The sequence below is a fragment of the Nicotiana tomentosiformis genome, chromosome 8 (assembly GCF_000390325.3).
Source record: "Nicotiana tomentosiformis chromosome 8, ASM39032v3, whole genome shotgun sequence".
NCBI lineage: Eukaryota > Viridiplantae > Streptophyta > Magnoliopsida > Solanales > Solanaceae > Nicotiana > Nicotiana tomentosiformis.
Window position 1 is genome coordinate 61714787 of NC_090819.1, and position 20151 is coordinate 61734937.

The 20151-nt window shown below is 37.9% G+C and overlaps 1 protein-coding gene across 5 annotated transcripts; it reads right to left on the minus strand.

The window, feature by feature from the left end:
• Positions 1-1033: 1033 nt before the first annotated feature.
• LOC104093350 (protein TOPLESS-RELATED PROTEIN 2-like) lies at positions 1034-14316 on the minus strand. Of its 5 annotated transcripts, none has more exons than XM_009599080.4 (26): positions 14057-14315; positions 13348-13914; positions 12786-12965; positions 12549-12662; positions 12312-12470; positions 11171-11348; positions 10930-11056; positions 10724-10833; positions 10466-10604; positions 10141-10250; positions 9704-9773; positions 9528-9601; positions 9339-9434; positions 9111-9206; positions 8818-8945; positions 7694-7928; positions 7441-7605; positions 7210-7317; positions 6934-7080; positions 6298-6408; positions 6016-6198; positions 5713-5841; positions 4651-4746; positions 4232-4417; positions 3416-3588; positions 1034-1498 (listed from the first exon to the last, which is right to left on the minus strand). In XM_009599080.4, exons 2-26 carry the CDS (start codon positions 13425-13427, stop codon positions 1282-1284), a joined length of 3411 nt encoding a protein of 1136 aa, XP_009597375.1. In that variant the 5' UTR covers positions 13428-13914; positions 14057-14315; the 3' UTR covers positions 1034-1281. The 5 variants fall into 5 exon arrangements, with proteins under 5 accessions (XP_009597375.1, XP_009597374.1, XP_009597371.1 ...); XM_009599079.4 differs by having other exon boundaries at positions 1034-1501; XM_009599076.4 differs by having other exon boundaries at positions 1034-1501; positions 9528-9773; positions 14057-14316.
• Between the last annotated feature and the right edge of the window lie 5835 nt (positions 14317-20151).

A 20151-nucleotide genomic window follows, 5' to 3' on the forward strand; every position in this document is an offset into this window, starting at 1 on the left:
AGCAGCTAGTTTAAAGTTCAAATTGCAGGTTAGTCATCCTTTTTGTTCTTTCATGTAGAAAAAATTATTCTTTTCGACTCAAGTTACTTGTGCTTATAAGTAGCGTATAATAGATTGTTTTGACTATTTTTTTGTGGGGATGGAGCACATCTATATATATATTTCACATATTTATAATTTTCTTCAATTTTTATGCAATTTTTTCTGTTTATAAATATTTACTGTAATTATATTATTTTATAAAATATTATAAATTAAATACCTATGGGGCTTACACCCCGTGCCTCGAGGATTACGCCTCGCTGAGGCATATGTAAAACGTCTCGCCTTACGCCCGCGCCTTTTAAAACACTGGTTAGAGGTAGTTAATTGGGGTTAATTTACCCCCGCATTTGATGTTAAGATCAAACCATGATTATTAATCATAATTAAGTGATAAATTGATGTGACAATTTGATAGATTTACTATGTCCAATGACAACAGTATATTCGAAGACACATTATGTACAATATCGAGTGCGAGTAAGTTTCTTCTATTAATTGATAATGTTAGATTGATTTTGCGAGCATAATGGAGTATGTGGTAGCACAAATTGGAAGTAAACCCTCGTATATTTTACCACTAATCTGGAAAGAGATTGAATCTTATAGTAGTTGGGGAGGAGATAGTTGTTGCCTCTAAGATTGATGAGAAAAATAGAAAAGGGCATGTAGTAGTTTTCATATTCTAAAATGAAAAGAGAACGAATTAAAGAATGTTTTCGTGTCTAAAAACAGGCTACACCAATCCTTGTAAAAGTGAAGAAAATTCAGGACTGAGAGATATGATAGGCTAGCATTAGAGTATTCAATATGTAACTTCATTCCAATAATCAATCATGTGTCTACTGAACAGCAAGGCATTTTAACTTTGCTCACGGTTACATGTAGTTATCATTAAGGAGACCTAATCGTTAAAAAAGTTGTTTTTACATCGTCAATGTCAAAAGGTAAAAATTCTTAAAAAGGAAAGCAAGAATCATAACTGCAAATATAAAGCAAGTTAAGTTATCATGTCATATGATAATTCAGAACTTCGCAGTGGAAACAAGATGGAAGAAATCAATGAAACATTTGAGACACAAAAATAATGGCCTGGCTACAAATGCAGCTGATAAAAAAATGTACAATGACGTCTATAGTCGAAAGAGATAGAAAAGAATAAGCTATGTTAAAACTTTACAATATTAGGATCTAAAAGAACCGTGGGAGCACCATAATCTCTCTAACACCAATTACCTATCACCTTGAAGGGGTTTCTGATGGCTGACAATTCAATGCAGAACTTGAGGGAATAGAAGGCATAGATCCATTATCTTGAGGAGGTGAACTGCCCCATTTGGGCTCTGCATCTGATGGCTCAATCACATGCACTGTGCCATCACTCATACCAAGAGCAAATTGGTTGGAATCAGATGGATGTGCTGCTATCACCACAGGAAATGCAGTGCCACCGCCGCTGCTAAAACAACGTGAAATTCAGATTAGTTGGCCACAGTTCCAAAATATAACCTATAAATTCAGATAAGTAACGAGCATGTCATTATTACAAGTCACCACCTAGAGAGAGCAGGACTAAGACAGAATACTGGAGTGCAAGTTCAGCGACGTGTCGGGAAAAACGGACATAAGAAAGGGAGCTTCAAGTACCTGGAGTCGGTTATCCAGGAGGATGGGGAGATTGACGAGGATGTCACGTACCGTATAGGGGTGGGATGGATGAAATGGAGGCTAGCGTCCGGCGCCTTGTGTGACAGGAAGGTACCTCCAAAACTTAAAGGTAAGTTCTATAGAGCGGTGGTTAGACCGGACATGTTGTATGGTGCAGAGTGTTGACCAGTCAACAATTCTCATATCCAGGTGACAAGATGCGGGAAGCTAGGCTTAGATGGTTCGAGCACGTGCGAAGGAGAAGCCTGGATGCCCCAATAAGGAGGTGTGAACAGCTGGGCTTGACGGGTATGAGAAAAGGTAGAGGGCGGCCTAAGAAGTATTGGGGAGAGAGGTGATCAAGCAGGACATGGTGCTACTTCAGATTTCCGAGGACATGGCTCTTGATAGGAAGTTGTGGAGGTCGAGCATTAGGGTTGTAGGTTAGGTTAGGTGGTAGGAGGCTAGTCTGATAGTGTTTTGTCTTAGGTTGCTAGTGGCTCCAGTTGTGTCCATATTACTTCATTAGGGTTGTAAGTTAAGTGGTAGGAGGCTAGTCTGATAGGGTTTTGTCTTAGGCTGCTAGTGGTTCTTGTTGTGTTCATATTACTCCATTGTGTCTGTAGTACTGTACCATTGCTACTGCTTATTGTTATTGCTTTTCTTTCTATTTTCTAGTTATAAAATTGCTAGTGTTATCTTTTTGGCGTCTCTTGATGTTACTGCTTCACTGTCTCTTTTCATCTTCTTGAGCCGAGGGTCTATCAGAAACAGCCTCTCCACTCCTCTAGAGTAGGGGTAAGGTATGCGTACACACTACACTCCCCAAACCCCACTTGTGGGATTTTACTGGGTTGTTGTTGTTGTACCTAGAGAGAGCGTCGTGCCCTCTTTACCAAATATAAGCTGAAATCCAAGAGCTCACTTTGTTTTAACAAACTACTGTTCTGCGGCGTATTGTGCATTCAGTCAAGAACTTTCCAGCGAGTTTCTCTTCCTCAAAATTGTCCTCTAGAAAGTGCAAAAATTTACGAGGAAAATGATTATTTTCCTTTTGAACAAAGACATGCAAGAAAATCATTTTCCTTTACAGTCCCCTACTGTAATTTTCTTGAGAAATATATTTTCAAGCGACTAAGCTGGCGTCCAAACAAAGCCAAGTTTCCAAGAGATCAATTAAGATCTGGCATCAGCATTTAGGCATCTTGTAGTATCATATATTCAATGTAAAGATAGAGGTGAACGCTTGGAATAATACTATTCAAGGGCTGTGTGCCATGTTTGATAAAATCTCGCCATAGGAACTGTCCCCGGACTAACGTATCTGTTGGTCTCCTCTTCCCGCTTCTCCTGAACTCCTTTGTTCTTTTGGTTTTTAGGGGAGGGGTTTGTTAAGTTTGGACCTATCTTGAGTAAAATTTTATCTCAGGATCTCTGGGCGGGGTTACAGCTGGACTAGGTGACTAAGCAGTTCTTTTGAATTTTTCCTCCTTCCGATTTAGCAAATTCCAATGACCTACTTGCACACTCTCAAATTTCCTCAGATCAATCCACTGAAGCACCTAAGGAAGGTGCTGGAGCTATTTTGGCAGAGGAGAGAGTGGCTGTCTAATGGCTTTGGGTTCGCTTTAATTGCTTCAAAATGCAGCTTGATTTGGAACCCATGACCTAGGGATTCTTATGTATTGCCTGGAAACAATGAATTTAACAAAACAACCTGAAATACCTGCTAACTGAAGAAGATATGTAAGCTGAGGGTGCAATTCTACATCGAAGTCTGAGACTGTCTGCATCATATATTCCAATTGCACCATCGCAGAATCCAGTAAAGACCAGCAGGCCATCACATGAGTATATAGCACTTGAAATAGGAGCACTGAGTGAATCTCTTGGATGCCACTGCAACCAATTAATGCTCAAATCATGTATATTTGAACCAGGAAATAGGAAAAGTAGGGAACTCGAGCGTCAAACTCTGGAGTACATGATAATGAATATATAGTGTTCATAATAAAATATGCAACATGAAAGTTCTCGTTTGTTGAGCCATGTCAAGCAATATATATGCAGCTTACTGCAAAGTATGTAAAGCAAGAACGGAAAATAGAAACTAGGAAAAGCAAAAATGTCAACACAGCAAATGAATTAACGATGCCTATCTACAAGGGGAACAAAGAACAAAGATAACTGCACTTAGTCCACAGCAACTCTGGTTAGCATTGCTTAATAGATCCTAAGTGCTTAATGATTATTTACTGTTATCTTTCTCAAAAAAAAAGTGCTTAATGATTTGTTTTCGATCATACTCTTGAAATACAGCTAAGCTTTGTAACACAGGAAACTTACTCTAAACAAACAAGAACCACCAATATATAAAATAACCATTCCCAAACTCTATGCACATTTAGAAACAAATTGGGTCATTATGGAATTGGACTCTGAAAAGGGAATTAAGTCAAAATAAAACACCTGATTTCTAAGCAATCATTACAAACTCTGTGTATTTAAAAACAAAGTACAATAAATTAATGTGAAGCCTTACTGCACGCAGACATTCAAGTTGGGTATCATAGATTCCAATTTGGCTTTCATGAACTACTAGTATATGAGATTGGTCATTATGGAATTGGACTCTAGTTTCTCCAACTAAGGGACCTTGGTGACCTGGCGGCACTTGGATAGGCCTTGCTTTTTTCTTTTCCCAGCCATCAACACTCCAGATACATAGCTGCATCACAGAACAAGCACCAAACATCATGCTATTAGCATGTCATTGAAATTATACAGCATTACTACTATAGCATCAAGATTGTAAGGTTGCGATAGAAGCCCCATTGCCCAGCCTAAAGGAATAGCAACTAAGACTCGTGCATAAGTGCATACCAGCAGTGCTGTGCCTCAAAAAGGAAATGAACACGAGAAGGTAAAATTAATCTAAGAGGAGAAAAACCACCAACTTGCCTGTGCATCTGCACCTGAAGATACCAGTACATTCAAACTCTGTGAAAATGCAAGGCCTGTGATCCGTTTCTGGTGACCCTTGAGCTTGGTTTTGACCTATGACAGGATCAGATAACCAAAAGGGTGCAACATTATTTCACATTGAAACCATAAAGAAGCAAACAGAAAAGATCCATTACTAGAAAATTCTAAAGGACATGCAGGAATAAGGAAAACAGAAAACGAAGTTGATAAGCATAGCGCTTGAGAGAAATATAATGAAATAACACTCTTGCTTTGATATTGATGGCATCTATATATTGCTGACCTTAAAAGTATGTTTATTTTGAGGGTAAAGGAGAAAAACCAAGGGTGGTTACTGTGAACTATTAACAATTAATCCAATTGTCTATGAATAAAAGATCAGTAAGGATATTATACTTTCAAGCTCCATCCAGTTTTAATGAATTGATAATGCTAACGTGGAGGGCAACCAACACCTCCATTTTTACTTCCTTCACAAACGAGTGAAACCTTATCCCTCGACATTTACCCCCACTCCGGTAATCCCTCCTCTTTACAACCCAAAACCAAACATAGCATAAGAACTCATTCTTCCAATTATTTATCTAAAACTTTACTAAAACAATGAAGTCCAATGTAAACTCGGAGTTGTTAGCTGGCATATTTAAAGACAAACATGTATGAGGATACTCCCACCACACATAGGTAATAACCATTGTAAAAAGGGGGAGGAGAAAGAGAACAACAACGTAAAATCCCACAAGTGGGGTCTGGGGAGGGTAGTGTCTACACAGATCTTACCCCTACCCCGAGGGAGCAGAGAGGCTATTTCCGATAGAAAGAAAACCATAGAAATAATGACAGCATCATAAGAACCAGAAAATAGATGAAAAGCAATACAATAACCAGTAAATAAATGAAAAACAATAACAAAAATAAGTTTCAGTATCAGAACAAACGGTGAGAATTTAAATACGCAACACTGTCGCTTCGAAATGAGATATGCAACCTAGGACCAAACACAAAAAAAAAAAAAAAAAAAAAGACAAAAGTAAGTACCTCATCAACCCTAACATTGTATATCTGGATAGTGGAGTCCTCCATTCCTACAGCGATAACATTGTTATCTTGAGGATGAAATGCCAAATAGGTGGCTGCAGGAGGTGGCGGCATGAAAGTTGTCATCACCTAACCAGAGTTCATGTGTCAGTTCAGATAAACCAACTTATCATCATCAAAATTAATTCTGGAAAAGAAAGGAAAAATCAATTTTGTACATAATAAGAAAAAAAAAGTTGACAAATTTTCATTCAAGAACTAAACTAGATCTTCCACTCCTTTTCCAAGAGAGGGTCAACAAACCTTAAAAGTCATCATGTTAAACAAGGAGACCTTCCCACCAGAAGCAGACATGACATAAGAATCATTTTTAGATAAAGCAATACATGCTGCTGCATCTTCAGCTGATTTTGCGTCACCGACATCGTTAGACATGAGTGCTCCATTTGTCGGCTGCCATAGTTGTGGGGCAATTGACGCAGAGGACTGAAAGAAAGAAATAAGGAAAGCAAACCAGTCAGTATTTGCTGACAACAGGAACTTAGCGAAAATTTGAGGCGAGCCATATTGATACTCCAATTTAACCTTTCCAGATGGATTTCGCTCATTTCTCTGCCATTTCCAGAGCTTATGAATGGCATTGGAGCCCAGTGCCAGCACAGCAAGCCCAGAATTTGTATAGAGTAGCCGCAGCACCTGCCATCGTTACAATTCAAATGTCTTTAGGTTGCTGACGAAGACCGTCAATCGAAGAAGCATGTGCCTCAACAATACTAATAGCAATAATTCATATACCATCAAGAAAGACCTAAACATGCAGTAGGAGATTCAACAACTAGTGGCCAGGAACAATTATGAGTTGTTGAAATCTAATTGAGTAAATAAAGAATGGCCCATCTAACAGCTTAAGCTATTAATGGGGTCGTCAAACAATTCAACGGTATTAGAGCAAGCAGACTCGGTTAAAGTCTCTCCGTCACCATTCGTCAAAAAAGAGTTTATGCGTGCTTGGCCATGAAAAAGAATTGGCACATGAGAGGACCTATTCGAGATATAATTGAGTAAATAATATATCTGTCTAACTATTAACCTTTTATATGAGGTTGTCACAACTCAATTCAACAAGGAAAGGTTATGATAAAAGGCCACCAAATCTAGCCTTCAAAGGAAAAACTACCACAACCAATGAAATTAAAAATGCAGATGAAGTTTTATAACAACCTTGCTGGCTGACAGAGAGTCTGGCAACTTTAGCGTTTTAAGCTGAGATGAGTCAGCAATGTCAGAGACCTTCCAGCTTTTAATCTTGTCCATACTTTCTGCAATTCTAGGTTTCACGTCAGGAACTCTGCTGCTTTCCATAGTGGCCTATTGATGTGACAAGCATGATAAGTCAAATATCATAGAATCATACTTCAAATGACAAAAGATCAGGAAGCACCATGAACTTTCCTGTCATAAAGAGGGGAGGGGGAGAACCATGGCAAATGAAAATACCAGATTGCCGATGGACATTGATTGCTGAGTTCTATCACTACGTTCTATGATTGGAGGTGCAGAGCCAGAAATATTAGGAATTGGACCTAAGGAACCAGCAATTGGAGGCTGCAGTGTGCATCAAGATTAAAGATGACCATTATATTCAGTGGTATGAATATGACAACTAAAATTGGTTAAGGGCCTTGTATAGTAAGAAACCATAACTGCCCAAATGGGGAGAAATACTACCTTAACATTGACTTCAGAAAGCGCACGAGAACCCTCAAATGCCCTGCTCTCCAGCATCCTCAGCATTCGCTGTCCATCAGTGTTTGCCAGAACCTTGATTCCATTATCACTCGTCGTGAGAGCCAGCAACGAGCCTTCCTTATTGAATCTTAGTCTAGGACTGGCCTGAAAAGAAAATTGGAGTTCACAAATTCTCAGTTTCAATAATATGTCCTCTATCAAACAAATGAATTCAAAAAATAGCAATACTAACAGGCAATCCACCATCGCCATCAGTAGATGTAAGCATGTTGTTATTATCCATATCCCAAAACTTTATCTGGAACTCATCACCAGCAGCTAAGAAACGATTCTTTGTTGTGTCAAACTGCACAACACCTAATGAACGCTTTCTAAAGCCAGCGTATGTCCTCTTGATTGCTCCTTCACTCTCATTCCACTCTACAAGGTGGGATTCACCTTCTTTACTTGTGCCACACGAGAAAAGTCTGAAAGAAAATGGGAAAAGTTAAGAATGACTATGAATACATCAAATGCAAACAAGTTAGTCTTGTTTTAGTCTTTTAGAGCATTGATAATAAATCCATAGGCCTCTTTCCAATCCAATTTTTCTACCTTCAATAAGCACCTTTAACTCATTCACTATGGCGCTTAATCTTTTACCATTGCACCTTTTGAATATAAACTACAAACCTACAGAAAATCAATAATGCAGGGTGCTATCTGATGAGAAGCTGTGTCCAAATTAAGGTGGGAAGAGGAGCTCCAGGAAATCGTCAAAGCTGAGGAAATTTCATGGAGGAAAAAATTCAAATTTATCAAGCTAAAACAGAAAGATTGAAGTCTTCCAATACTTCAAACATATCCTTGATTCCACAGATGAATGATGATGAATAAAGACAACCTGCTTGAACTCTTTTTGCCTAAATTTATAAAGGAAACCCGAGTTTCTGGAAGCTATACTAGTCTGCACTTCCTTGATGTGGTTTTGGTGGAATAAAAATATGTTACTTGTCAAAACTCAAAAGTAATGCAGAGGACAAGTACAAGAGACAAAAAGAAAGTGCAGAAATATAACACAAAAAAGAACAGGAATAGTGAGAAAATTTGGCAACAATAAAATAATGGGGTTATACCAAATTTGAAGTTAAAGAAGTGGTAGATTCTAGAATCATTATGGTACTTTAGCTTGGCATAACGATGGAGAAATAAAATGTATTACCAAACATTGCATCACAAGGATAAGATCTTATCGAAGAAATAGATGAGGCAAGATTACATGCATTGCATAAAAATAGTAAAAGCTTCCTTACTTGTTTGAAACAAATAAGGTCACTTACTAAACAAGGATCAAACTGTACTGGCTTTTGGACCAACCTCGTTCCATCAGCACTATATGCCATTGTTGTGCACCAAAGACCGGGGGCATCATAATCTACTCTTGATCCCATGCAATCGTACAGCCAGGCTTTTATTTTACCATCAATGGCCGTAGAGAAAATAAACTGCAAATATAAATTTCAGATAATAGTCTTCTTTATCGAACAGAAAAATCATAAAATTATAAGATAAGACCACCTTGACTCTCATTTTAAGAAACCCAATGAAAGTCATTTAGCAGCCTGAGAGTCAATATTGTGAAAATTAACCACACAATGCAATCGGTTTACCTGGATATTCTCTTTATAGTGAGGGCAGACAGAATATACAGGAGCTTCATGCCCCTCAAACATATATTGTCTACGACCACCTACTGCATCCCAGACCTGTTATAAGAAAGCAAATAATGAAGAAAAGAATCCTACAGAATTTTGGAATTATAATAGTACCAATTATTTTCTTTATTTTATAAAGGAAATCATAAAACCAATAATATGTTATCATGTCAAGGAGCAAACCTTGATTGTTTTGTCATCCCCGCACGTTACTATGCAGAGTTGCTTATTAGGATGGGCAAAAGCAATATCATTAACGCCACCAGCATGAGCATCAATCTATAACACGGAAGAATAATGAAGACTTGATGAGTTATGTAATTATTGATGTGAGGATGTGAGTGCAAAGAGACAGCGTCTCGCACGGCTTACTTCTAGATGCTGTCTCAATTCTCCTGCTGGGCTGTATGTATATATTTGAATAATGTGCTTGGAAAAAGCAACTCCTACAGAAAGCAAAAATGACAGAATAATGAGTACAGTTGAGTTCCTAAAGCTACAAAAATTTATCACAAAAGAAAAGATGAACCAATTAAAGTCCACCTTACCAAGTATAGAACCATCTGGGCCCCATACACATCGATTGACTGATATAGTGGTATCTTTGACTAAAGCTGTCTGAATGATAAGCAACCAAAGCATGTCAATTTGGGATGCAAAAAGTGAATCTCACAACCCAAAGAATAAATCCCCGATAAAATGAATCCTACTAATAATCGGAAAAATAAGAAAGAGTATTTGGAGTTGTTTATTGAGGCGTATTTAGATTTATGTTAAAAAAATATTGTTAATAAGTAAAGTAAAGTAGTTCACTGAAAGATGACATGCCGAACCAAATAATATACAGTAATTCTGAATTAGTTTGATATCTCACTTTAGGGGACGGGATTCGAAGTAAATTATGATGGATTAGAAAGCAAAATAATTCCACTAATTGGGGATCAAATAAGCATATTGGAATTCAGAAACTGCATGAAATACCCACCTGGAATGGCATTGAGCATGCAGATATATCCCAAACCTTGAAGGTCTTATGCACTAACCGTTCTCGAGATCCAACTTCCCAAATGCTAATGTCACCAACATTGGTTCCGACTACATGGAGATACAGGAAAAAATGGAAATTAGGATCAATAGAAATTCGAGACCACACAACGCCCCCTCCCAACCATGGATCTCATGATCTCATCTACAAAGTACTTAATGATAAATCACATTCTTTAACAGGAATATGCACATAAACATCCAACAGTGATAAGTAACCCTTCCCATACTAACTATAATCTATAAAGGGATCATTCAGAATCAACCTAGAAGAACCGTCTGTTGTTGTGGATGGAAATCCATGCTCATAACATTGGATCCTTGGCTAAGATTCCGCACAACAGTTTTGGGAAGGTCATCCGGTGAATACATATGGGGAGGATGAGTTGAACCAGAAAAGGATACCTGGAAAATAACAAAAGGTTGTGTTTGCTTGCCTTGTTAATCAGTTAAAAGGAGGTCATTTAATAACTCAGGTAAGGTAATCTCGCGAACTTTCTACTTCTGCCTCGCTTCAAACTCACCTCATCAGATTGACCAGCACGCATTCGTTTCATCAAATGCTCTGAATCGGCCATTTGATAGTCCATTCCAGGACCCCCTGGCGTAGTTCTTGGATGTTTTAGAAAGGCAGCTGACGACATTACAATAGACAATTTTAGTTAAGAAAATAGTAACTTTCTGGAAAAGCAACCACAATTTCCACCAAACCAATAACAATATAACAGACCAGCGCCAGGAGCCTGCACAAGTCCAGGGGGACCTGGAGCAACAGCAGGATGAGGTATATTAGGATTTGCACTTGACATCCACCCTGCAATGGCACTTGGTGAAGGAGAAACAACTGGTTGGAATGGCTGCATTAAGAAAACTAAAACAACTGAGACACCATGTGTAATATTAAAAAAATGGTTAGCAGAAAAGTAAGAAGTTCTGTTATTAAGATAATAACATGTTTAATCTCCACTCACACTGTGAACTCCAAGAGGAGGAAATGCCCCAGGTTTTGGAACTGGTCCACCAAGCGGTGCATTTACAGGGGGGGGAGGCCGAGTTCCATTGCTAGAAGCACAAGTATGATCAGTAAATAGTGTTTTAATATCAGGGTTTGGACGTGGATTCTTGCATAGCTGATGCTGCCAGTTAAGACTGAAATTCAAATCACAAAAAACTTAATAATGTAGTCTTAATAATATCTATGATTGGGAAAGAGGTTACTTAAGAAGAAAAATAAAAACAATAATAATAATAATAATAATAATAATGTAGTCTTAACAAGAAAATCAGATTAACACAGAAGGGGATGTCATCCCCTTCTATAGATATCAACAGCTAACAGCAACAAGCAATTATGATTAGTAGTGGCGGAATCATGGACCCACCATGTCATTGCTCATGATACGAATCAAGATAGCCACCAATCACTTTGGATTTCCGATTGGAGGCTACTTTCGTAATGGGCGGCTACATGTGCAATTTGACCAACAATTGAAGACTACATTTGAAAGTGTCGGCTATATTTGTATTTGGTCATCCTTTGTAAATAGTGACTACACTTAAGTTCCTTAGGTTAACTTAGGGGTATTTGGGTCATGTTAGCCAAAAACCCACCCTAGTATAAAACTATAAATAGTCCTTAAGTTCTCATTTTAGGGTTAGACTACATTGATGATTATTGAGTTCTCTCTGTGAGATTGCAATGGTGGTTTCCCATTGTTGATGACAACTTTTCAAGGTGTGTTTTCGAGTGGAAATCCTTCCATTTGAAGGTATATCCTATAGATTAGGTACTATAAGTCTTGCTATTGTTGGGTGATCGATTATATCAATTGTTTGACATTGCACCTTATTTGGGTCTAGTCTCAATTTCTATCCTTTTTATCCTTGTTTCTTTAATTTCTGCATTTTAATTTGTATCAGCTCAGCTAGGGGTTGAAACTAACTTAATTGGCGCCTTCTATTTGAGGTAATTTTAAAAGGATTGATGGTACAAAAGATCATTCCAAAGATCTCTCACATACGAATAAGAAATATAAGAAGCATATAAATATCCCAAGATGGAGAACCTCAGCGGATAAAATGAAAGACATAAAGTTCACATTAGCATAGCACCTCTGATTAATCAATGTCCGCAGTCGTGAAGCTTTGAAAGAAGGAAAAGTTAACTTGTCACGGAACAAAGGATTTGCCTCTATAAGCTTTTTTAGTTCTACCAGCATAATATTTCTTGCCGACTTTGTATCACCATATTTGGAAAGCTGCTCGTTCTGCCTAGGGACACAACAAAAGATTTTTCAACCAATCATCAACAAAAGAAGAGAGCACACTTCAAATGTCAAAATATAATACCTAAAATTGTCGAGAGTCAGTAACTGGGTGATCTCTTTGAAAAGATCTTCATTAAAAGAAGCAAAAACCTTAAGGTCCTTCACAAGAATCTCAACTGCTTTTACTCGATCATTCCTGACAAATACGTTTCCAAAACCACCCAAATGATCAGAGGTGCAGATGAAACTTTTTAATCAATTTAATGGTGAATGACATTTTTTTATCAAGTAAATAATGGTGAATGACATTTGAACTCACTTGTCAAGAGCTTCAAGATACTTTTGCTTTCGTATTTCAAAGAAGATCTTCATTGAATAGCGGTTGTCCTCAACCTTTGTGAACCCACTTAGGTATCGCTCAACTTCATCCCATTCACCAGCTTGCACTTGATCCTCAAAGTATTTCATATTGAAGAAGAAACCAGATTCTTGCTCCAACCTAAAGTTAATATTCATGCAATCTCATGGTAAAATGGAACTTTACAAAAAACAAGAGAACTAACATTACAACCTCTTGGTACTAAGTAAAAGTTATGTCATCTAACTGGCTGTCTAGACTCTAGCTAAATGAGGAAATGAGAGAATGTAAAAACAAATAACCTAAAATAAACATTCCTAATATTTCACCATTAAACTGAAAATTCTGTAAACAGCACAAATCCACATCTGACTCAAGGCGATCAGTTGACTACATAATTCATAGGGTCTAAATCGAAAAGAACTAGAAAATGGAAAGACCAGTCATATAATCACTTTTCATTCGCAAGATTATAGAGGTATTTGAATATTAACGATAGAAGGCGTACAGAATGGAAACTTACTTATGAACTGCCTCTTTGAACTTTTCCTCATCCAAAAACTGGAGGATCAAAAAAACCAGTTCCCTACTTAAGGAAGACATGGTGACAGCTCCAGGAACTCCTAGCCACTCCAGTGCAAATGTTGGATGTTAATTAGCAGAAGCAAATAAAAAGTAACCCAGTTTTTCCACCAATAGAGCCCCTTTGCTCCAAGTAATCACCTACTTAATTTAGATCATTTCCCCAACAAGCAAGAAAATGTTCACCCGAGACAAGAATATGTCTTCTGAGTGCTCAAACTTCTCACAACATTGCACAAATAATAACTGTTATAAGCAGAAAACACAATGTACTAACACTTGGGATCCAACAGAAATCACTTGAAACTTTACTCTTTCAACTTCACCACCAAAGAGTAGTGCAAAAAAGAATCATACGCTTAGCTTTCAGAAACCTCTCAAATCAACGAATTCGATTCAAATCCCAAGAAGATGCGACACGCCAAACCCCAATCAAAGCACCCACAAAACAAAGTCCGCAACTTTCTTGGAAAATGAGCTCCTCCAAATCCCCAAAATCCTCAAATTCCTAAAACAAAGTCAGAAAATGCAATACATTAAAGAAAAAAAAAACTCACTTCAGTTTTTCTCTAAAGAACTCATTTTTATCATAAAACTACCAATAATGAGAGCAAAAGGTAATCTTTTTCAGATCTGGGTATGCGAAATACCTAAACAAGAATGCATATTTTGAAGAGTTACAGGTACTTTATTTGTTTATGACAACCCCACGAGATGTTTTAACAATGCAAAAGCTAGGGTTTTTTTGTTTTTTTTTTCCTCAGAAGAGAGGACTAATACTGAAAGGGACTTCCTTTTCTTTTCCTCTCTTTTTTTTCTCAGCAGACAACCACCCACTACTCCTACTTCTCTTTTTTCCCTTCTTTGTAATCACTCTTTTTTTCTCTTTCTATATTTATAGTATGTGTTCCATTTTTCTCTCACTAGAAGTGCTCAGTGTTGCCTTTTATATAAGAAGGTGGGTGGGTTTTTGTTGGGTTTAACATTTTTCTTTTCATAAAAACACGTGTGATCTCAAATTCTTTGCAGATTGATAAAATGACATGGTGGTGAGAATAGAGAATGTCACAATATGTTGTGATGCCGGTTTTTTTTTTTTTTTTCGTATGGTATTCGGTATCCGCTTTGGAGCCTATATTAATTTAAATTTGTATTGCCTAAAGGTATTAAAAGAGGATTTAATCTTTGTTTTTTCCTTTTTCCTTTTGATAGCTCAAGCGAGCCTCCTTTTTATTTCCCTTTAACTTTTTCAACCAGAATTGCCTCCTTTGATGTGATAATTGTTAAATCCTTGATTTTTATGATGAGTATCTATCTTTGCTAACTTCTCATCATTGACTTGCTCCAATTATCTATAATTGAAAAACAATAGTACTGTTTCATGATAATATTTTCATAATTCCTTAGTTTTGAAGATTATATTTCTGTTCTATCGAAATTAAGAATATTTTTCTTAGAAAACCATATATATATATATATAAAGAAGTTATATAGAACCTTTTAAAAATACAGTGATATTGCACTTCCATAATGAAAATGGATTTAATTCCTTATATTACTATAGTACTTCTATATTACTTTTGGATATAGTTTAACGTAGAAAGAAAATCAAAAGTAAAAGTGGCAAAATATATTTCCTCTTAGCACTTTTCCTTGCCTTTTTCTCCTTATTCCAACTTTTCCTTTAGCGGGAATCAAAGGACACAAATAAAAATAAAAAGCTTTTTCCTAGTGGAGTTAAAGATTAAATGGGGGAGCTACTATGCTGCCTCAACAGTTCACCTGGCTCTATATTATCAAATGTTTGTCTTATTCAAATTTTAGAATTTAAGTAAAAGCCTTTTAATTTTTGATGCAATCAATTCATTGAGATAAACAATTTAACTACATTTGTATGTAAACAAAAAGACCCAATACTTATTTATTTTCTACTCTGTGGAGTCATGCTATAATTAAGATATTACATCCATTAAAACATAGTACTCTTATTGCTTTTCATTGGACATATCTTTTTCCCTTATTTGGAGCTCATTTTGCAGCTTTCGAATTCACATAATTTCCATGTTTTAAAAAGGGATTCTGAATAATATCATTGTATGAAATTATTGGCAACTCTGTCCTGTTGGTATGTGGTATCAACGAAGTGCCACTTCTTGATTGACTTTGAACCAAACTCTACTATTGCTTCCAATTATGTAGACCAATGGATACTACTGTCTCCTATTTTTGTCTTTTATTCTTTATTTTATTTTTTTTGCATGGTGGATAAAAAAATCAAAACTAATTTTATTTAATCAGTATCGTTTGGAGTTTTGGACATTGTGCAGGAACCAACTCCATGCACAAGGAGGATAATGGATGTTTGAGATACGAAATCAACCTATCTAAATTTAGGTGTGCTTCAACCATTGAGCTTTTTAATATATTTTTTGGAAAAAATATTTACATGTCAAAAAGTGCATAAAATTTTATTATAAAACTTGAGTTCGCAGTGAGAGACAAAAAAGTTCAAATGCTCAGATTGCAATAATGTCATATTTTTGGATTAAATATAATAACGATCAACTTTCCACAACTACAAAGTAAGTAAAAGCTAAATATATAAGCGTAGTTTTGTAAAAATATACTAGGAGTAGTGTGTTACTCCTCTTTTAATTTGTGTGCAGTGGTTTTAGTTTTTGAGGTAATTTTCAAAAAATTAATAAATTTGACGATCCGCTTCGTCTTGAATGCTTAACGTCATTTTTAATCAATATCATTTGAAAATAAAACTTACTTTGTGATTCATAATTTGAAAATTTGCTTTTCAAAGAGTCATGTAGTGTCACATAAAATATTTCAAAGAATTAATCACTATCAATAGAAATGTTCATTTTCCAAGTTACTTTTTCTTTTTAGCTTTTTGGTGATTAAGTATAACAAAATAATATATGACTATATAGGGTAAAACTGGTTTATATAAAATGCTCGAATGATTGCGTGACACGTGGAATCGGAGGCGGGCGAAAGATAAATCGAATGGAAACTAAGATCAAGGACAACAGCTTCGGTTGGTACCAGGCAGATCCCAAAGGGAACGCGGTCAACGGAAGCAAACGAATGTTTGTCACTAAATGACATTTAATGAAGAATATTCCCTAGTATTAAATATGCAGTCATTACAAAGAATTTTGGCATTTATGGCATGTCGTTACGTATTCATCAATGGCATCATTTATTGTCATTTAAGAGGAGCTTGATCCTGGGATCCTGTTCTCTAGGTATAACTATAAATAGCGATTTCAACAACCATTGTAACACTCGAAAATCTCTGGCAAAACTTATGTTACATTTTATTCTCAAGCTAAATAATACAACTTTATTTTCTTTCTAGTATTGTTCTTATCGCTGTCTTCCGAAGCCTTGCTCCCAAAACCATACTTGCCATTTCCTTCTATTTTAACGCTAAGTCTTAAAGTAGATTGAGGAATGAAAGCTCGAAAACAAAGAGAACCGGGCTTTTCCAAAGTCTTTTTCTGTATTCAACCAAGAAAAACCCTGCCATCTGGATTTTTCATTTAATTTATTTATCATTTTGGGATTAAATCAGTTCGCTTGTCTATAAACCACGTAACAAATTCAATTGTATCATTTTACGGGTAAATAGTTCGGCACCCATCGTGGGGCTTAGACAATTGAGTAATTGAGTTGATCCTTGGATCTATTACTAACTTGTTTGATTCTTTGTTTCATAGCAAAAATCGAAAAGAATGGCAGCTAATGATGTCAACATCACACACAACGTTGAGGCACAAGAAAATCTGCCTCAACATGAGGATTCAATCAGTGACACCCGCAACGAGGGAGACGTAGCAACTCCGATCCATGGCGGGCAATATCCTCAACATGTGCAGGAGACAACTCCTGATGATGCTGAGTACGAGAATGTTGCGAAAACAGTAAGGATCTTGAGAGAGCAGCAAAAGGCCATCATAGGCCATCTCTCAAGGCAAGACCAGGTCACGACAGAACTGAAGTAGGCATTGTCAGGCGCTTCCAACAATGCGAATGGAAGAGGCCATATTCCTCTCGGCGCTCCCGCAAATCAAACAGCTCAATAAGTTGATAACAACACCCCGAGGGGTGAGGTCGGCTTCGACGGAGCTGGGGAGATCGGTAGCGGATCCGATAACGACAACGACAATGATCCCTTCAAAACCGAACTCATGAGATTCATGAGGGAAATGAATGAGCGGATGGATCAGAATGCAAAAGCATTCCACGCTCGAATGGACCAAATTCCGGGCACACCACAGTGTTGAAGGGCCCGGACTCGAAGAAGTACACCCAATTGCCGTTCAAACCGAACGCAGTGCCAGAATTAATTTCGAAACAGTTCAAAATGCCAGACATACCGAAGTATGATGGGACTTCAGACCCTCAGGAACACATCACAACTTATACACCAGCAATGAAAGGAAACGACTTGGCCCAACATGAGATTGAGTCGGTCCTGCTGAAGAAATTCGGAAAAACCCTCATGAAGATGGCCTTGACATGGTATTCACTCCTACCCGAACACTCAATAAGATTCATTCATCAAGGCCCATGCTGGGGCTAGGAAGGTCCAGTTCCGGAAGGCGGACATATTCAGAATTTCGCAAGGAGAGTCTGAATTGTTACGTAAGTTCGTGGTCAGATTCCAGAAAGAAAGGATGTTGCTACCGGTCATACCAGATTAATGGGCAGTTGAGGCATTTATTAAGGGTTTGAACCCGAGGAGCTTCAACGCCTCCCAAAAGTTAAAAGAAAGCCTGCTCGAGTTCCAAGCAACCACATGGGCGGATGTCCATAACCGTTATGAATCAAAGATAAGGATAGAAGATGATTAGCTCGAGTTCCCGACATCAACTAAGGGTCAAGACTGAGAAAAGAACAGGGATAGATCCAAAGATGATTTTGATGCAGACCGACGATCTTTTAAGGGCTGATTCTTGCCATACGGGAGGGCCGAATGACGCGGCATCAAAGGGTTCCGGTCCGCGGATAGGTTCACCCCTGATAGAAGAACTGACCGCGCCGAAACAACATGTCATTACAGGACAAAGAGGTATCGGGTTCCCGAGATTCCACTTATCCCAGACTGTTAGAGTATAATTTCAGCATCGTGGAGTTGGTATCAGCAATGAGGAATATCAAAGAGACATGATTCCCGAGACCAATCAGATCCGATCCCAGCCAAAGGGATCCGTACTTATGGTGCAAATATCATGGGAATCATGGCCATCAAACTGGGGACTGCCGATATCTGCGCTGGGAGGTAGAAACGCTGATAAAGAACGGCCATCTCAGGGAATTCTTAAGTGATCGGGCCAAGAACAATTACGGACGCAGCCGAGACAACGTATAACCCTCAAAGATAGGGGAAGACCCTCCTTGAGTAACCATCAACATGATTTCGAGGAGAATGATATCAACGGGGTAACTTTCTCGGTAGCCAAGAAGACAAAGGTATCAGTGACTCATAGCAAGAGACTCCGGGAAGTCGCCGAAGACGACATCACCTTCACGGAAGAAGACGCCGATGGACTTCTTCTTCCGCACAACGATGCCCTGGTAATTTCTCTTAACGTTCTAGATTTCAAGATTAAACGTGTTTTGGTTGATTCACGAAGTTCAGCCAACATCATTCAATGGAGAGTGCTGGAACAAGCCAAACTAACGGGAAGCATCATTCCGGAAATAAAGCTCTTCACCGAGTTCAACTTAGCGAGTGTGAAAACTCGAAGGGAGATCTTGCTGCCCACGAATATCGAAGGGGTCACGAAGACCACCTTATTTTAAGTGGTGGATGGCGACATGGGCTATAACATATATTTTCGTGTACCAGAAGAGGCAGACGTGACCAAGTCCATGGCAGAAGAACTCGAACAAGTGGCTTTGTTCGAAAAATTCCTAGAGAGAAAAATTCACTTGGGGACAGGACTCAACCCCGAGCTCAGATTATGATTTATTGATTTCCTTAAAACTAATGTTGATTGTTTCGTATGGTCGCACACGGATATGACAGGTATCCCGCTAGAGGTGGTAGTGCACAAGCTAAGCCTGGACCCAAGCGTCCCACCGATAAGGCAGAAGAAGCGCCCAATAGACGAGGTCAGAAACAGGTTTATTAAAGAAGAGGTAACTCGGTTACTTGACATCAGTTCAATCTGGGAGGTAAAGTATCTCGAATGGCGAGCTAATGTAGTTTTAGTTTCGAAAAAGAATAACAAACTTCAAATTTGTGTAGATTACAAGGACTTGAATAAGGTGTGCCCGAAAGACTCTTTCCCACTATCGAATATCGATCAAATGATTGATTCCACGGCTAGACACGAGTTAATGAGTTGCATCGATGCCTATTCCGGGTATAATCAAATTAAGATGAACCCGCAGGATCAGGAAAAAACTTCATTCATAGCGAACTTTTGTCACATATTGTTATAATATGATGCCCTTCAGGCTTAAAAATGCCGAAGCCACTTTTCAGAGGCTCGTGAACAAGATGTTCGAGAAATAAATAGGTAAAATAGTGGAAGTATACATAGATGATATGTTAGCCAAGTCTTTGAATGCAGGTGACCATTTAAAACACCTCCAGGAAACCTTTGATATCCTAAGAAAGCACAACATGAAACTTAACCCAGAAAAATGCGTGTCCGGAGTTAGCTCCGGTAAGTTCTTGAGTTTTCTGGTGTCACAAAGAGGGATCGAGGTAAATCCC

Coding starts and splice junctions, on each gene's coding strand:
- LOC104093350 (XM_009599076.4), bottom strand. CDS start 13,427: ATGTCTTCCTTAAGTAGGGAACTGGTTTTTTTGATCCTCCAGTTTTTG. Junction 7,318..7,440: donor TTTCTGAAGTCAATGTTAAG/GTAGTATTTCTC, acceptor TGCACACTGCAG/CCTCCAATTGCTGGTTCCTT. Junction 3,589..4,231: donor AACTTGAATGTCTGCGTGCA/GTAAGGCTTCAC, acceptor AATTGGTTGCAG/TGGCATCCAAGAGATTCACT.